The 16,627-nt window shown below is 30.7% G+C and overlaps 2 protein-coding genes across 2 annotated transcripts; one reads left to right on the top strand and one right to left on the bottom strand.

The window, feature by feature from the left end:
* Nucleotides 1-591: 591 nt before the first annotated feature.
* On the bottom strand, nt 592-9,369 carry LOC139520142 (metaxin-1-like). The gene is made up of 8 exons (XM_071312608.1): nt 9,241-9,369; nt 7,819-7,894; nt 6,317-6,399; nt 3,712-3,804; nt 3,108-3,287; nt 2,516-2,592; nt 1,998-2,155; nt 592-1,200 (listed from the first exon to the last, which is right to left on the bottom strand). Exons 1-8 carry the CDS (start codon nt 9,322-9,324, stop codon nt 965-967), a joined length of 987 nt encoding a protein of 328 aa, XP_071168709.1. The 5' UTR covers nt 9,325-9,369; the 3' UTR covers nt 592-964.
* Nucleotides 9,370-9,540: 171 nt separating this feature from the next.
* On the top strand, nt 9,541-15,807 carry LOC139520141 (ADP-dependent glucokinase-like). The gene is made up of 5 exons (XM_071312607.1): nt 9,541-9,762; nt 11,700-11,925; nt 12,810-12,875; nt 13,606-14,022; nt 15,071-15,807. Exons 1-5 carry the CDS (start codon nt 9,590-9,592, stop codon nt 15,626-15,628), a joined length of 1,440 nt encoding a protein of 479 aa, XP_071168708.1. The 5' UTR covers nt 9,541-9,589; the 3' UTR covers nt 15,629-15,807.
* Nucleotides 15,808-16,627: the final 820 nt, after the last annotated feature.

Here is a 16,627-nt window from a genome sequence, read left to right as displayed (position 1 = left end):
ATATAAGTCTTGTTGGCCTGTGTTTTCTTTTTAATTTAGTTGAACATTTTTTCACTGTTTGTTAGGAGCTTGTTATTTCTTTTTTGAAGACCTTCCAGCACTGTTTAGACAAAGAAAACAATACATGCATATTTCCTTGTAATATATTGGTTATTTTCTAGTATTTTATAACATTTTGTACACATAATCATTTGTTTTCATACTTTTGTGTATACTTGAGATGGTAAATAATGCTTCTGGGTTCCATTATATAAAAAAAACAGTTTTTGGTAAAAATAACCAAAAATGGATATGAATTTAAAATGAAATGGGCTGAACCATATATTTAGAATGACCATGAATTTGTCATATTAGAATAGAAATAATTCATTGAGTTATTTTTAGACATGGTATTCTCCATCTGCCATGGTATTTGCTAGGGTATTTCCCATCTTAGCAAATACCCCGGCATATGGAATTCCCTAATGGCAAATACCCCGGCAGAGAAAAGAAAATCTCAATATATAGAAATTGGTGAAAAATACCATGGTTCTCATCCAATCAAAATACAGCATTTTTACATAAGGTGGAATTAAAAATGAAATTGGCTTCTCTGGATTCATTATCATTCTTAGGTTGCCATTTTTTCTGGATTTTGTTCATACAGGTAAACAATGAATTTCAATGAACAACAGAATCCAAATTTTTTATAAGTTCCTATGCTGATTTTGTCAAAACTAGTTTATAAATATCCTTGAAAATACAATTTTTCCTAAATCCATGAAAAAATGGTATGTTTCCACAGCATTAGGATTATGTTCAAACAACATCATCCACAACAAAGAAACTCATCCAACATGAAAATAAATTACACATGTACTTTTTTAATAAAAATTTAATGTTTTGCTTCCTGGTTCGGAATGAGAATTACATAACAATGGACTATTTTGATATATATACTAAAAGAACTAGGACCAGCAGTTCCTCAATCATCATCTCCCCCTCCTTCATCGTCACCGAATACCCCTGAAAATCCATCATAATCCCCTTCATCTACTATCACTACACCTACAAGGCCACTTATAAATGCATATCCTATCATAGAAGATAAGGCAAACAGTGCAGCAAGAATCATATTCCTTCTTTTGTTTGGGAATTCTAAAGAATCTACTTGTTTCTTTTCCCTTTCTTCCAATTCCCTTTTTCTTTTTTCTTCTAAATCTGAAATATTCATATTGAAAAAAATGTGAGGAATTAAAGTAAGTTATTGATACATAAATAACATCTCCCTTATTTATTCCTGATCACTTTAAGACTGATAGATGCTATGAATTAAACAGATATGTATATGTCAGTACAGTCTTGCCTATTTAAACTTATCACAAATTTTAACAAATGTAACTGTCACTGACACCTGAAACTGCACAATTAAATCTTACTCTGAAACATCATTATAAAAACAGTAAATCACTGTTGGTTAATGTCTGGGTTTTTTTTTGTTTTTTATAACTTTTTTTTTTTTTAATTAGGTCATTTATTTTCTTGATCAAATTGTTTCACATTTTTATCGTTAGTAGACTATAGGCCATGGAATTTCACATTGTTGAAGACGTACTGTGACCTATAATTGCTAATATCCACTTCAATTTAACTCTGGTCGACAGTTGCCTCATTATTAATAATACCACAACTCCTTATTTGTATACATAATCTGCATTAAAGTTCACATGTCTTATACATACAGAAAACATAATTCATTCAATATTTCCAGTCTGAATCCATTGTCAATGTTGAATATTTCTCTAAGTTGAAATCAATAAACCTCCAAATGTCATGCAAAAACCTTTTAAAAACCTTTCCTTCCATTGCATAATGGGGAATTCCACACAATAGCTCCAAACAATTTAAATGCTTAGCTCAGTTCACTTTTAAAATTAGAAATTTGAACTATCTGATGCAGAGAAATGATAAAATCAATATATCCTCTCCCACTTTACAAAGTATACATATATTCTTACCTTCTGGAGACATTGGTAAATATTTATTCAAGATACGATTACATAATCCACTTAAATTAGTACATCCTTTTACATGGTTAGCTAACTGACTGTTTGGTAATGGTGCCTTCAGTAATGGTGCTACATAACCAAATACTAATGCATCTAATGATGATGGTCTGAAAAAACATTGAAAAAAATATTTCAAGTACAGGTACATGTTGGTGTGATATCTAGATATGTTTGAAATCTTTCTGTGAAGCTTCAGGAACCTGTTCAATAAGCATAAGAGGTGTGCTTGTGAATTAAAATCACCGATTTGTGAAAATATTTTTTTTATTTGACAGAATTAATTTAAATGTTTGCTTCAGGCCTTCGAACTTCTAACAAGGGGAAACTGCATAAATTTACAGCCTTTCCCCAAAAGAGATTTTGCTACAAGACATCTTATATAGAAGTGTTACCTCATGGAAATATCTTTTAGGTAGAATTATTGCTCATATCTTATTTTACGAAAACTATGTAAGATAATAACTTACTGGTCCCCAAAGAAAAAATCTTTTTCACCTAATCTGTATGATAAATGATTTAAACATTCCTTGGCTTCTTTATATACCTGAAAGGAGAAGTAAATTGGATACAAGTTAATCTTTGTAGATTAGATATACCCCTTTTATATTTAAAAACAACCAGTATTGGTTTTCCAAATTTATTTTTCTCTACTTTCTTATTCATATTTACAATCATAAATTACAAGCTGTAGGTCACCTTTTTTTTCTAGAATAGTTCTGAGACACAAAACATGGTATAAATGTGCTAATGTGCCATGCCCTTTTCTGCAAAATAATTTCCTATAAAAATATGAGACTTGACCTTTTCTTTTTAGTTTAAACATATTTATTTATAGTGGATTGGGAAACAAGTTTTGCAACTTATATTAATCCCTTTCCACTCCTTTTATGTATATTTCATCAATCTTATCATGCTCTGATTTTTATTCAGTAAAAATATTTAGTGATGGTTTTTTTAAAGTTATTTTTAAATCTATGTATATTTACAATACATAGCAGACAATGACTTCATTTTTTTAAAAGTGCATGGCAAGAATTTATAAGTAAAAACTATTCTTACTAGTAATTCCACTTCTTCATCACTGATAACATCATTTCTTCTGGGTTCATATATATGTTGCTTTGCAGCTCTCTGTATTCTTCCAGGAACAAAATAATTTAAAGGGAATGGGGAAGCTTTTGCATAAAATGGTCTGGTAATTTCTACATATGTGTCTGTATCCACCCACCAATGATGTAACTGAAAATAATCAAAAATGTAATATTAAAAGATGAAAACTGAATGTACCTAGTACATCTAGTATCTCATTATGAGTCATATGATTATAATTGGAATTAATACTATAATTATGATACAAGTGATTTTTTTTATCAATGTTTTGCCTCCAGAATTAGCAACCTATTAGAAAAGGTAACCATATTGTTTTATCATATGTTATAGTTGATAATTTTCACCTTCATAACTTATTGCTTTAAAAATGTAATGAGCAATAATACAGGTGCTAGTAGTGAAGAAACTGAAGTCTGTTATCTTATATTTTGTTGATGGTTTTGTTTATTCTACCGGTACTTGGTATGTTGTTTGGTTTTTTTCTTTCATTTAATTGATTTTGATTATCTATTATTTTTTATAAAACTTCGTTAAAAAAACAAAGACAACTTACATAGGCAGGAAGCAATTTTTCTTCTATCAGTGCAGTAAATGCAGATATGTCAGCTAGTTCTTTACTACTAAAATTCTTGTCCACTCCAAGACCCTGAAAAGAAATCATGTATTTTGAGATAATAGGAAAATATGATTTATATTTCTGATTAGTTTTATGAAATATCAATCAATTTTATGGAAACACATATTTAAGAGTTGATCAATTGAATTTTTTTTAAATTACTTACTGCTACAAAAATAATGTTAGTATCTGTAAATTTAACTATACAAGCAATACTATACATATATAAAAGCAACTAGATATCATTGAGATGGGAGCCATCTCTGTGGGCCCTGCTGTGAATAATGTGCATTAAAAAATTGTATCTTTACCATAGGACATGGGTTTGTCAACTGAAATCAAAGTTTTTGACCTTGACCTTTGACCTATGAAGTTGTAAATAAATTATGACACACCCTTTGGTGTTGGTTTATAAACATGTCAAGTATAAACTTTGAAATGATAAAGGTTCTCAAGATATAGAGCGGACACGATCTTTACCATAGGACATGGGGTTGTCAACTGAAACCAAAGTTTTTGACCTTGACCTTTGACCTAGGAAGTTGCACATAAATTATGACACACCCTTTGGTGTTGGATTATATACATGTCAAGTATAAACTTTGAAATGATAACGGTTCTCAAGATATAGAGCGGACACAATCTTTACCATAGGACATGGGGTTGTCAACTGAAACCAAAGTTTTTGACCTTGAACTTTGCCGTAGGCAGTCGTTCATAAATTATGACACACCCTCTGGTGTTGGTTCATATACATGTCAAGTATAAACTTTGAAATCATAACGGTTCTCAAGATATAGAGTGGACACGATCTTCACCACAGGACACAGGGTTGTCAACTGAAACCAAAGTTTTTTTACCTCGACCTTTGACCTAGGAAGTTGTACATACATCATGACACGCCCTCTGGTGGTGGTTAATAAACATGTAAAGTATAAAGTATGAAATCATAATGGTTCTCTAGATATGGAGCGGACACAAAGTGTTACGGACGGACGGACGGATGGACGGACGGACAGACTGATCACTATAGGGGACCGCCTTTGGCGGGACCCTAATTAGATTATCTCGATCCCTTTTTAACATGTTGGACTAGAATTATTTTCCTTTGTCCTCTATCAGAAGTGTTCTACTATATCAAATTTCATTGTAGCCAGTGTAGCTAATTAGGAGGAGTTGAGCTTACAAGGTATATGGGCAGACACATGGTCAGACGGAGTGATTCCAATATACACCTCAAAATTGTGATGCATGTGGTAAAAGAATTATTTACAAAAAACAAATTGTGTAAAATAGTTGACTTCAATTTATTGATAGAACATAAATGACCACACACCTTTAAAATTGTCAATTGTATTCACTCAGTCTGTGCCTTTAGCCACTAGCCCAGTGCCCAAGTCTAGTAAATATCAATTTGGCCTAGTGAAAATTTAGTAAAAGGAGTAGGTTCAGTAAGACCCCTTTTTGGCCCCAAAATATATCAGTTTTGCAAAATTTTTCATAATGTAAATTTTTAGCTATTTATTGGAAAATAGAATATTTCTGCTACATAAATATGGGCTGTTTTTTACAATTTAATGCACATATATATCAAGTACTAGCATCATTAAGTCATGCTAAATTACTGAAATCTTCACAATTTTAGCATTTGAGTTAAATTTTTGACGGTTTTTGTCTTAAATTGAAGTGGTCCCATTCGTGTTCCTTCTTAATATCTAAATGTAAGTTGTATTGATGATAATACATAACATATGAAAAAGTTGAGGGTGAACACGGATGTGGCCACTTTCATTTTTGACAAAAACTATCTGAAAAGTGGCATATTATGGCATATTTGATAGATTTTTCATATTTAAGCTTGAATATGAGAGTCTGAAATGACTAAATCAGTTCAAATGTTTCACACAAACTAATTGAATCGAATGAAATAGAAACTTAAGTGTTTAAAAAGTGAACAAAATCTTTCTTCAGATGAACCTGAAATTTGAGGCCAAAATGGGCCCTTACCGGACCGGACCTACTCCTTAAATAGTTTACTTATTTAGGGGAAAATGTTGAACTTTCTGATTTGGGTTAGAAGCTAGAAATGTTTTTTGCACAGACTAATCAATTTTTGATAGTTGCTTTATAAATAAATATCACTTGTCTGTACTGATTGAGGATGTCATCCTCTTCAAAGGCTGCTCAATGACAACAAATTAAATAATTATATCACATATATTTTTCCATGCAAAATAAGTAGGAGAAAACTGCATATCTGAGAATGTGTAACAAATCCATGAAAATAAAATGAACCTGATTTGTATGTAGGCGAAAAAATTACGTTTAATCTGCTTTAAGAGTTCCTGTTTGGTATTGTATATAAGATTTTCTTTTAATTGACTTTTTAAATAGAATTAAATACTTACAGTTTAAGATACTTTATGTGACCTTTCTTGTAATTGTGTATAAAATATATTCCTTAAATCTTGAGTAGGAGAGTAGTTGATGCTTTATGAGTACCTTTGTTGTAAATAGCATTCACTATAAGATTTTCCTTTACCTGATTTTTTAAGTAGGATAAAATATTGCCTAATTGAGATTCTGTTGCCGATCCATGTTGTAGTACTGGTAGGTTGTGTTTTGCTGGAAAAAAAATACACATATGAAGCTGTACATGTATATTGTCATCTGAACACATCAATTATCTAAATAACAATATGCTCTTTTGATCAAGAAACAATCAATTAAATAAAAAAATTCTGAACATTTATATATCATGTATTGCTTTGTGAGAAAGTAAATCATAAAATTTCTGATTCCAATTATATGAATGTACTTGGAAATTTAAAATGTGTGGTTAATTTATCTAAATGTACAAAAAATGATACATTTATCATATTGTGTATTTCTTTATGAGACTGTTGATTACATTGTATATAATTCCTGATTCCAGGTAATGTATTTTTTCATAAATTGTAAACTAAATTATATTATATATTTTCGACAATGACCATAGAACAGAACCTTTTTTCTAAACATCCCCAAGAACAATGCTTTTCATGTTATTGCATCTCCCTTTTAAAACTTTAATATATAAACAACTTTTTTTTATTGTTGAAATCATTAATTTGATCAAATTTGACTTCTTACAGTTGTTATCTCCCCTTCTACGCTAAATACGGTATGTTCATTATTGATATGGTCCGAGAACACAATTATTTCGTAGTGCATTTCTTTTAGAACATAAATGAAAATTAAAAAAATCCCACCTGCGCTTTCTCAAAGAAACTTTTACAGTGTGTTGTACTACTTTTGGGACAAATTATATCAAAATTATAGAAAACTTCATCGGCTCTAACTCAAAATATGGACAATTTTATGTTTAGGGCGTCTTGAAATCTTTTGACAGCTTCCGAAGTGCTAATTTTCAACCTTTTTCAGCTGGACCAAATCACTACTTTCCTTTAAAATTCTGGACCCAAATGTTTTTACAGTGTAATTTCACCCCCATACTTGCAATTTGAGGCAATAAATATGGAGAAATAAAATTTGGAAGGGGTATAAAAATTAATGGCAAGTAACCCACTGTCAACACTAGGGACTATATTCGTGAACAACGAAAAACAAGGGACGACAATTGTGGTCTCGGACCATATAACATAAACCATTTGTCATTTAGACATAGAATTTTTTATTTTATATTTTTTGGTACATATCTTGAAATTGAGGTCAAGATCATGTTTAGGTTTGCCCTTTGCTTGATATATATCTCCTCTGAAACAATAACAAACAATTAAGGAGCCTGAAATGCTTACAAAGATTTTGCATAAAATTGATAGAATGCAATCAGAAAAATAATGAAGAAAAAAAAATCTTCTTTCCAAACCCGATCATAAAATACACAAAAAAAAACACATAGTAATTTTAAAAGACAGAAAAAATATGTCATGTACTTTGATTGTGATCCAAAATATACAGATTTCAATAAAGTCACATTAACTACATCGTAACTCATATCATCTTTGTACAAATACTATGTATAATTGTTAACTTAATACAAACCTAGTGATGACTGAAATAAATTTGTCTGGTGACTTTTCTGTACTTTAGTTGGAAGACCAGAAAATTTACAATATGCCTGCAAATAAACAGAAAGGCATTATTTACTGATGAATTAATGAAACTCAGAATACATTCATTTATATTTACATTTGCCATAGTATGTATATATGCTTCTTGCAAATAAAGTATTCATTCATTCATTTACCGGTAATTTTTATTACATACATATATATCAAAACTCATTCACAATTATATGAATACTAAGTATAATGAACAGCAACCTGCATGTTTATCATTCCTAATAGGGGCTGCATCTGCCTAAGATATTTGGGGCTGTAAATTATGACTTGGTCTGGAACGTACATCATGGAACCCACAACTTAGTACATTTGTACCACTGTACCAGTTGATGGTATCAGGTCTGTTCGCGCCCAATACACTTTCGCACCCTACACGTTCACACCTCACATTTTCGCCCCCCCACCCAAGTCCGTTCGCACCCTACACGTTCACGCCCAATTTGTATTAAAATTTTAGTTAAATTATTAGATATTTTTTATATGAATATAACAAATAAACATGATAAATGTATTCTATTTGAATAAAATTTGAGAAATTATTGAATAGAATCTTTTTTTATTAATTTGATGATTAATTATTAAATGTTAATGTTAATGTCTCCGACTTGATGAAAGAAGCTGAGGTTGTTGATGTCAGTGTGCGTTCCGTCGACTTAGAGCGAAATGTTCACCGCCGCTACACAGTACATGTACTAGAACAGAAGATACAGACCTTGTGGGATTCTTACATGGATATAGCAATGTCAACTACACACTTCATTAAGGTGATCTCCAGACTGTATGGGCGTTTAGACTAACCAACTGAAGATGTTCCGCAACAGTAGACTTTTAAACTTTGATTAACTTGTGTTATAGTTACTTGAATATTCATGTTTTGTTGTATATGTGTATATGACTGATGTATGATTGTGTTTTTTTCTAAAAATTTGGGTGCGAATATGTGGGGTGCGAAAGTGAAAGGGGGCGAATGTGAATGGGTGCGAAAGTGATTGGGTGCGAAAGTGATTGGGCGCGAACAGACCCGGATTCCCAGTTGACAATGCATTGTAAATGCGATCCTACTAAAAACCTCATTTGGTGCCTTATATGCACATTTGCCACTGCTCTACAAACTTACATAAAGAAGTCATGAAGCTTTGCCAGCTAATATAGAGCGAATTCATTTTCTATGTTAAGTGAAGTGTAGCTTCATAGTGTCAGTGAAACCGTATCGCAGTGAAACACATGTGTTCAAGAAAGTTGCAAATCTGCACTGTGTTCAATAAACAAATACTACAAGGGTGTGTATCGACTTATTTCAAAGTTGTTAAATAGAAGGGGGAGAAATTAACTAATTGCTTACCCAAACTGTAAGACATTCATTGTCAACTGATGGCAAATCCCAGTTTCCTTTCCAAACTTCAAGGTTAAGCACGTCGTCTGTCATGTTTACAATTATGCGGAATAATTTTACCGGAAGTGAATAGTTTTTGTTAATTTTTCTACTTTCAGATTAAAACTCAATCCATATTTTTCTAGAACTATAATAAATCTTAATTCTTTTGTCATTTTCTTGTAAAATGAGATTTAAAGTTCATGAAAAATGGTATTAAATATTGGCAAGATACGATTTCCCAGCGGATTATCTTTTAGTGTTCTATTTTCCGGCGGGGTGTTGTTGGGCACCGGTTAGTGAATGTTGAGTTGGCATCATGTTTCCCAAAACTTTATCTGTAGCTCTAGTGGTTATTTTTCTTGCTGTTTTATATTCAAAATGGTTCCCAACAGTGGTAGAAGTAGTCAATCCAACAGAAACAAGAATTGTCATCGCCTGGCAAAAAATCATAAAGCCACCAACGAAAAAATTCCAAAGACTTGTTGTTGGGTAAGGAAATCATTAGTTTACACAAAGATTACATTATCTGACAAATCATATGTTAAACCAGCAGAAAATACTTCTTAGTGCATGTATGCTATGATATGACAGTCATGAACGCTGGCCAATTTTTGTGAATTTTTTAAAATAAAAAATGTAAGCACACTGTGAGCTCTCACTATAGCTTGTCATAAAATTTACATCGACTCTCAAAGTGGTGCATTTGTCCTTTATTTTATATTTCTCAATGTTCATGTATCACAGTAAGAACCAATTATACAATGTTTCCTTTTATTTTGATTGACATATGCATTTGTAGCAGGTCTATTGTCATAATTTTAAATATTTTACATTATAATTAAAAAGAGGTTGCCTGACATCAGAAGGTTATTTGATACTAATACAGCTAAATATTTCAAAGCATTTATATCTCTATACCCAACATTCAAGATTTATTTTCCCATTTTAGCCAGAGTAATTTTAAAAAATATGCAAGTAATACCTCAAAAATCATTTAACCCTTTTGCCCAAAAACTCTCCTGTAGTTGTGATTGCAACAACTATTCCTGTATAACCTTATGACCCTTCCATACCTATTTTAGAACTTCACAAACTGAACTTTGTTAACAGCAGGAAGTTCAATTTAACAATTCATTGCCCATAAACTGTTTCAAAATGTATTGTTTAGAAAATATGACAACTTTAATGCCCTTCTAGTTCTTGTACATGTAGATCAAAATTGGAAACTGTAAAAAGTCGTTTTAACAACCAAATGTAAATGGGGGTAAAGACTACCTCCTAATTATTAAAGGTAAAGGCTTTGGGTATTTACTATTATTCTTAATTCATTCATAGGTTCATTTAGTTCAGTAATACAAGGAAGTACATTGTTAGACTATAAATCCTGATATAATACTTATCTGTAAAATCTAGACTTTTGTCAGAAATTTGTAAAAACAGACATTTTGGCAAGACAATGAAGTCAAATCACTTCCACTCAACAAAGAATGATTGGTGTAACAAATATATGTTTCAAAGAAACATGTTTTACTCAATATGAACCTCTGAAGTTCATATTAAAATCGAAAAATGGACTGCAATTGTCATTTTTCAGCTGGATTGGGTTGTCCTTTTAATTCTGCAACCAAATATTTTAACTTCAGGTACAACATGTAGAAAGCACTTTATTTTTATTTGAACTTGTAACAGATAAATGTGAAATTATCAATAGTTTAAGGTAAATGTATGAAAGGTGGATGTTAAATTTTTTATATATTTTTCATTTTGTACCCCAAAACAGGTCAAATCAGTGAAAATAAATTTGACAGCTAATAACCCTTTAAGACAGATTTCAATGTATTTATGTATGTACTACAAATGTACATGTACAAATGTGTTATATTTTAACTAGAAGGCTTGCACCAGTGTAGGACTGTTTGAGATTGCTTTGTAATATGATGACCTGTTTATTGGTACAAAAATATATGAAATTTTTAACATCCACATTTTTCAATACCTAGTCATACACAACCCATTTATTTTATATCTAGCTAAGGGTCAAATTGAAGTGGCATGAATACAAATCTTTTCGAATGGGATTAAATAATTGTCTTGTAAGAAAATAATGAATACATCAGTATTGTATTCTAAATATTGTGTTTCAATTTTATGATCCAGTACTGTTTGTAGAGAAATGGAATAATTTTATTATATAATTTAAATTCAAGAATGAATTTACTCAAAGTTCAGATTTTTTTGTAATAATGTACTCTTTTGAAACTAAATAGGAAGAGTAATAACTGGTGAAATTGTATGGACAACAGTTTTAGTGTCTGTTTGTTGCCCTCCACATTTTTTTTATATTAGTTAGGTTTGAGTCTTATAAATATATACATGTACCCCCACATCTCCTTAGATCAATTTGAATAAAATATTGATATTTTCAGCTGCAACTCTAATCTTGACTACATAGTACCAGGAACAAAGTTACTACAATCTTTGAATATGGAGCCAGGTGACAAGACCAACCATGAAACTTTACATAGCTTAGACCATCTTCAACAGACATTTTCACACTTCTTTTCCAAAGGTGCTGCAGCAGAAAGGAGCTTTATGAATAAAGATGTATTCAGGCAAATTACAAATGCTGCGGAAAAATTAGATGATTTACAGGTAAATAAACGGGATAGTGATTTTTTTAATGAAAATGTTTGATAATATGATGACAATTTGTTTCTAGGATGGGGTTACATATATGTAATATAAAAGTAACAATGCATTATTGGAGAGGGATAAAATATAACATATAGTAGTACTTGTAATGCAATATTATGATTATCAGTATTAAATGATAAGGTAGAAAGTTAGAAACATATTGAGAGTTAAACATATATATTCTCTTTTCTTATATATTACAATTTTCATATATAATTTCATTGTAGTGTATTATATCAAGGAAAAAGATATTTCAATGTTGGGGCCCATCCTTCCACAAAATTAGAGTTTAAAATATGCTATTTGGACATTTTCAGCTAACATTTAGGGGACCAGCCAAAAAATGTTTCCCTTGCTTACATGTCTCTTTTGTACAATTAAATACTTAGAGAAAAATAGGAAAACATAGATAATTATCTCCCTTCCAACAAAATGAACAAATTCACATTCTTAGTTTTGTTCTCTATTGTTTTCTGTCTTATTTCTTATATCTAAATGTTTAATTGTACAGGAGATTACTTCTAGTCTTTTTACTACCTATATCTTGATAACAGATTCTTTACAGAAAACTATTCATTTTCTTTTAAGAACTATTAGTCATCCAAATCAGCTGTTACAAGATTATAAAAATTTGCTTACTTTATCACTACTTTTGCATGTTATATTAAATATAAATCTGAAATCATGTTTTATTGGTGTGTAATGAGTATGATGTTTATTTTCCATTTATGTTTTAGTTACAGCTTTTGGTTAGAATCAAATAAAGTTGGGCCAACTAAAGAATTAATTTGGTTTTAAGATTTTAAGGTGAAATATAAGTTGTTTTCCCCATTCTTTTTCAGGTTTACATAGGCGGCAATGCAGCTTTAATGGCCACAAAAATCTTAGAAATGTTTCCTGATGTAAAGGTATAAAAATGTAAAAATAAACAAAGATTTAAAAAAAGAAAAAACAGAAACAATGAAACACAATACGTCACTTAAAACACAGATTAAATATTAACAAGAGTTCATGCTATAAATTATACATTTGGCTTGTTATATTTGTTTTTAAAGAACTGGGCATGTTGGCAATAAAAAGAGAGGAACGACACATTCCAACTCATTATTCAAAAGCAAACTGAGAATGCAAAAAAACTAAAAACAATCAAAAGACAAACAACAGTAAAACAGAGTGACTAATTTAGATTTTTAAATCTTGAGGTTAACATTATATCTACCATGTCTCTACAAAGTGCTAAGATAGGGATACAGTGACTACAGATATAAGTATGATGTCTTCCATAGAATTATTATAATCATGTCTTGAAGGTATTAAGGGAGACATGCTTTTGTTTCAAAATAATCTACCATGTCTAAACCAAGTGTTCAGATAAAGTGACGACAACTATAAGTTTTATGTCCTCTTTATTTTGTATACATGTACGTCATGTTCTGAATATACCTCAAGGAATTGAGGGAGACATGCTTTCGTTTCAAAATGAAACTTGAATCACAAGGGTTTTGCATGGACAAAAATGTTGTGTTAAATGCTTAATTTCAAAATGAAACTTGAATCACAAGGGTTTTGCATGGACAAAAATGTTGTGTTAAAAGCTAAACTCAGAAGATTTTTCAAAATTTGATTATTATTTTGTAGATACAGTACATTGGACCAGTGGGACCAAAACTTAAAGAGCTATTTCCAGAATCTTTTACCATTCCAGAGAGCAGTCACATTCCTCATGATGAAATCCATCTTATTATGGAATACAAAGTTGATGAGACCTGGGGCTCACATACAGCTCCAGTGGCAACTAGATTCATCACTAGCTACGACGAATCAAATTCTAAAGCTACCATGTTGGAAACATTTTTTGAAAATTTAGAAAATTTTAGTCCTGACATTATTTTACTGTCAGGTTTACATATGTTAGAGGGTCAAAGTGACGAATTTTTCTCACAGAGATTGGCTGTTGTTAAAGAAGGACTGAAGACATTACCTATAACACTTCCAGTACATCTAGAGCTAGCTAGTATGGCTCATAAAGATTTTGTAAAGAAAATTTTGGAAGAGGTATGTTTTAGTCTTTGATAAACCATATTTTGTGTATTTTATTTCTATGCTGTATTACTTATCGGTACTCACATATTTGTCATCTCTTAGCTATTTAAGGGCCATGGTAGTCGAGTGGTCTAATTAGTTCATCTACTATATCACTAGACTGTCAACCATGAGGTTGTGAGTTAAACACCATAATGTAGCAGATGTGTTTGACTCCAATCTTAATTTACAAGGATAACCAGTTTTCCTGCCAAAGGTCTTGATTCTTTCAAGGTACTCAGACTTTCTCTGCATATAAAAACTAGTGGCCATGATAAAGCAAATAGTGCTAAAAGTGGTACCATGAACACCAATCAATCAATTAATCTTTTTAAGCTATTTAAGGTGGTACCTAACACAACAGGGAGATAACTCTGTAAAATCAGCTAAACGTTTTAATTATGTTGTGTTGTAAAAGGAATATTAAGCTTCTCAATGATCAAAATTAGTGTTTGTCAAATTACTATATAACCAGTGTAATTTTTCTGACAAAACAGTTGGTTCAAATTTTTTCAAATTTTTATATTTTTGTTAAAGTGTCAAAGTTAATACTTAGACAAAATTTTATGAAAATTAAACGAGCCAAATTAATTTTAGTGAAAGTGTTGGGTACCACCATAAGCTTTTGTTGAAAAATTATTTTGGAAATGATTTTAACAACAACTGCATCCCTCAGAATAAAGAAATTGAAAAAAATTGCTTTAGAGTTTACAAAGATGAACTTTCTTGTGAAAAATTGTAAAACTAGTATTGTGTTTTCAAAGCTATTTATTACTAGATTATATCATTTAACTATTCACATGTTTAATTCAATCAAAACTGCATGACTATATTGAAGAATATGATTGTTTAAAAAAACTGTAAACAGTCAGTTGAACCAATACACTGTGAGCTGCATTTAATGAATAAAGAAAAGTATAGATCAATGAGTCTCTGTTGCGTGCTTTCAATTTGAATTCTGAATGTCTGCATCAACAAATCTCATAACTTTGAAAAACAATTTAATTTTACTTTTTTGTAGGTTGCTCCACATATTTCATCATTGGGATTAAATGAACAAGAGCTATCATTCTCCTCCCATGCTGCAGACGGCCCACACAAAAATGACTTCCAGGAAAGAGAAGGGCAGCCTGAAATTCATAAAGTTACAGATATGGTCTTATGGATATTAAAGACATTTGGATATTCTGAAGACAACCAAGAAAGTAAACTAACAAGAGTTCATTTTCATTCATTAACATTTCATATAATCGGAACAGTGAAGGGGGCATGGCACAACAGCAAAGAGGCTGTGGCCGCTGGAACAAGAACAGCTGGAGAACAAGCATGTGATATGAAAACTATTCAACCAGAAAAAGTCAAATTAAGAATTCCCAGAACATTTAAACGATTTACAGGAGATGAAGATCGAGAATTCGATGAATTTAATCCTGTTTTATCATGGGAATTAGAAGGTTATAAATTTGTTTTAAGTCCAGTTTTAGTTTGCAATCATCCTTTGAGAACTGTAGGTTTAGGAGATGCCATTTCATCAACAGGTCTCATGTATTCAGAATATAATCCTGATTTTAGTAGTTGATTATAATGGTCATTAGAATTTTGGGATACAATCTCATTCCATCCATTTAACATTTTTGTCTATCATTATACTCGCTCACAATCAAGATATTTAGAGAGATTTTAGAGGGGTTTGTTTTTGTATTGTTGGTTTGTACATCATATTCCATATTCATATAGATTCTTTACAAATTCTAAAAATGATTACTGTTTATCTAAGATTTCGAAAAAGAGATAGAGTTTCTTGGATAAAACGTCATCAAAGAGCAATAGCCTTGAGATGAGATCCTGCAGTTGAGAGACCATAGTTAATCTTTTATTTCTATTTTCTCAAGCAATATCAATGATTTTAGCTTATGAAGCCATTGTGATCCCACTACTTGACTGACAAAAGTTATTATTACTTTAGTACCTTGAGATGGATAATTATCGCACAAAAAAATCGAAGCAAATTTAAAAAATAACTATGTTAAAGGTGACATAATCATTATGCAATAATGAATTGAATTCAGAATTTGTATGTTGTGTTGTTTATGTAGTGTAGTTGTTTAAAAAAAGTTGTGGGTTTTGAACCCTCTAGTAGTTAAAGGAATAATTTGAGTAAAGTTTTTTTTATGATTTCAAGATAAATGAAATGTGTAACTAGCTTATTAATGTTATAATATTGCTTTAATTAGAATTGATAGCAAAATAAACTTGTGAACTATTTGTGAAAGTCATTTAGATAAAACTGTACAATCATGTGAAAAAAGACGGCTGATAAGATGTACATTTACTTTACCTAATTTTACACAAATTATATAACAAATCAGTTTAATTGTATATTGTAACTCAGGGTTTATGTTAACATTTTTCATATTTCATATTTTTAAGAAGCGTATATACAGCATATGAATTAATATACAACAGCTAATATACATGTTACAGTAAACATTTCGTTATATATTTTGAAAATATCAATTCTTAGTCCCTTTAAATATCGAAACATTGTATATTTAGAAATTATTGTATGCATTTTTTA

This window comes from Mytilus edulis, chromosome 4, assembly GCF_963676685.1.
Source record: "Mytilus edulis chromosome 4, xbMytEdul2.2, whole genome shotgun sequence".
Classification (NCBI taxonomy): Eukaryota; Metazoa; Mollusca; class Bivalvia; order Mytilida; family Mytilidae; genus Mytilus; species Mytilus edulis.
This window is presented reverse-complemented; position numbering and strand designations above follow the sequence as displayed.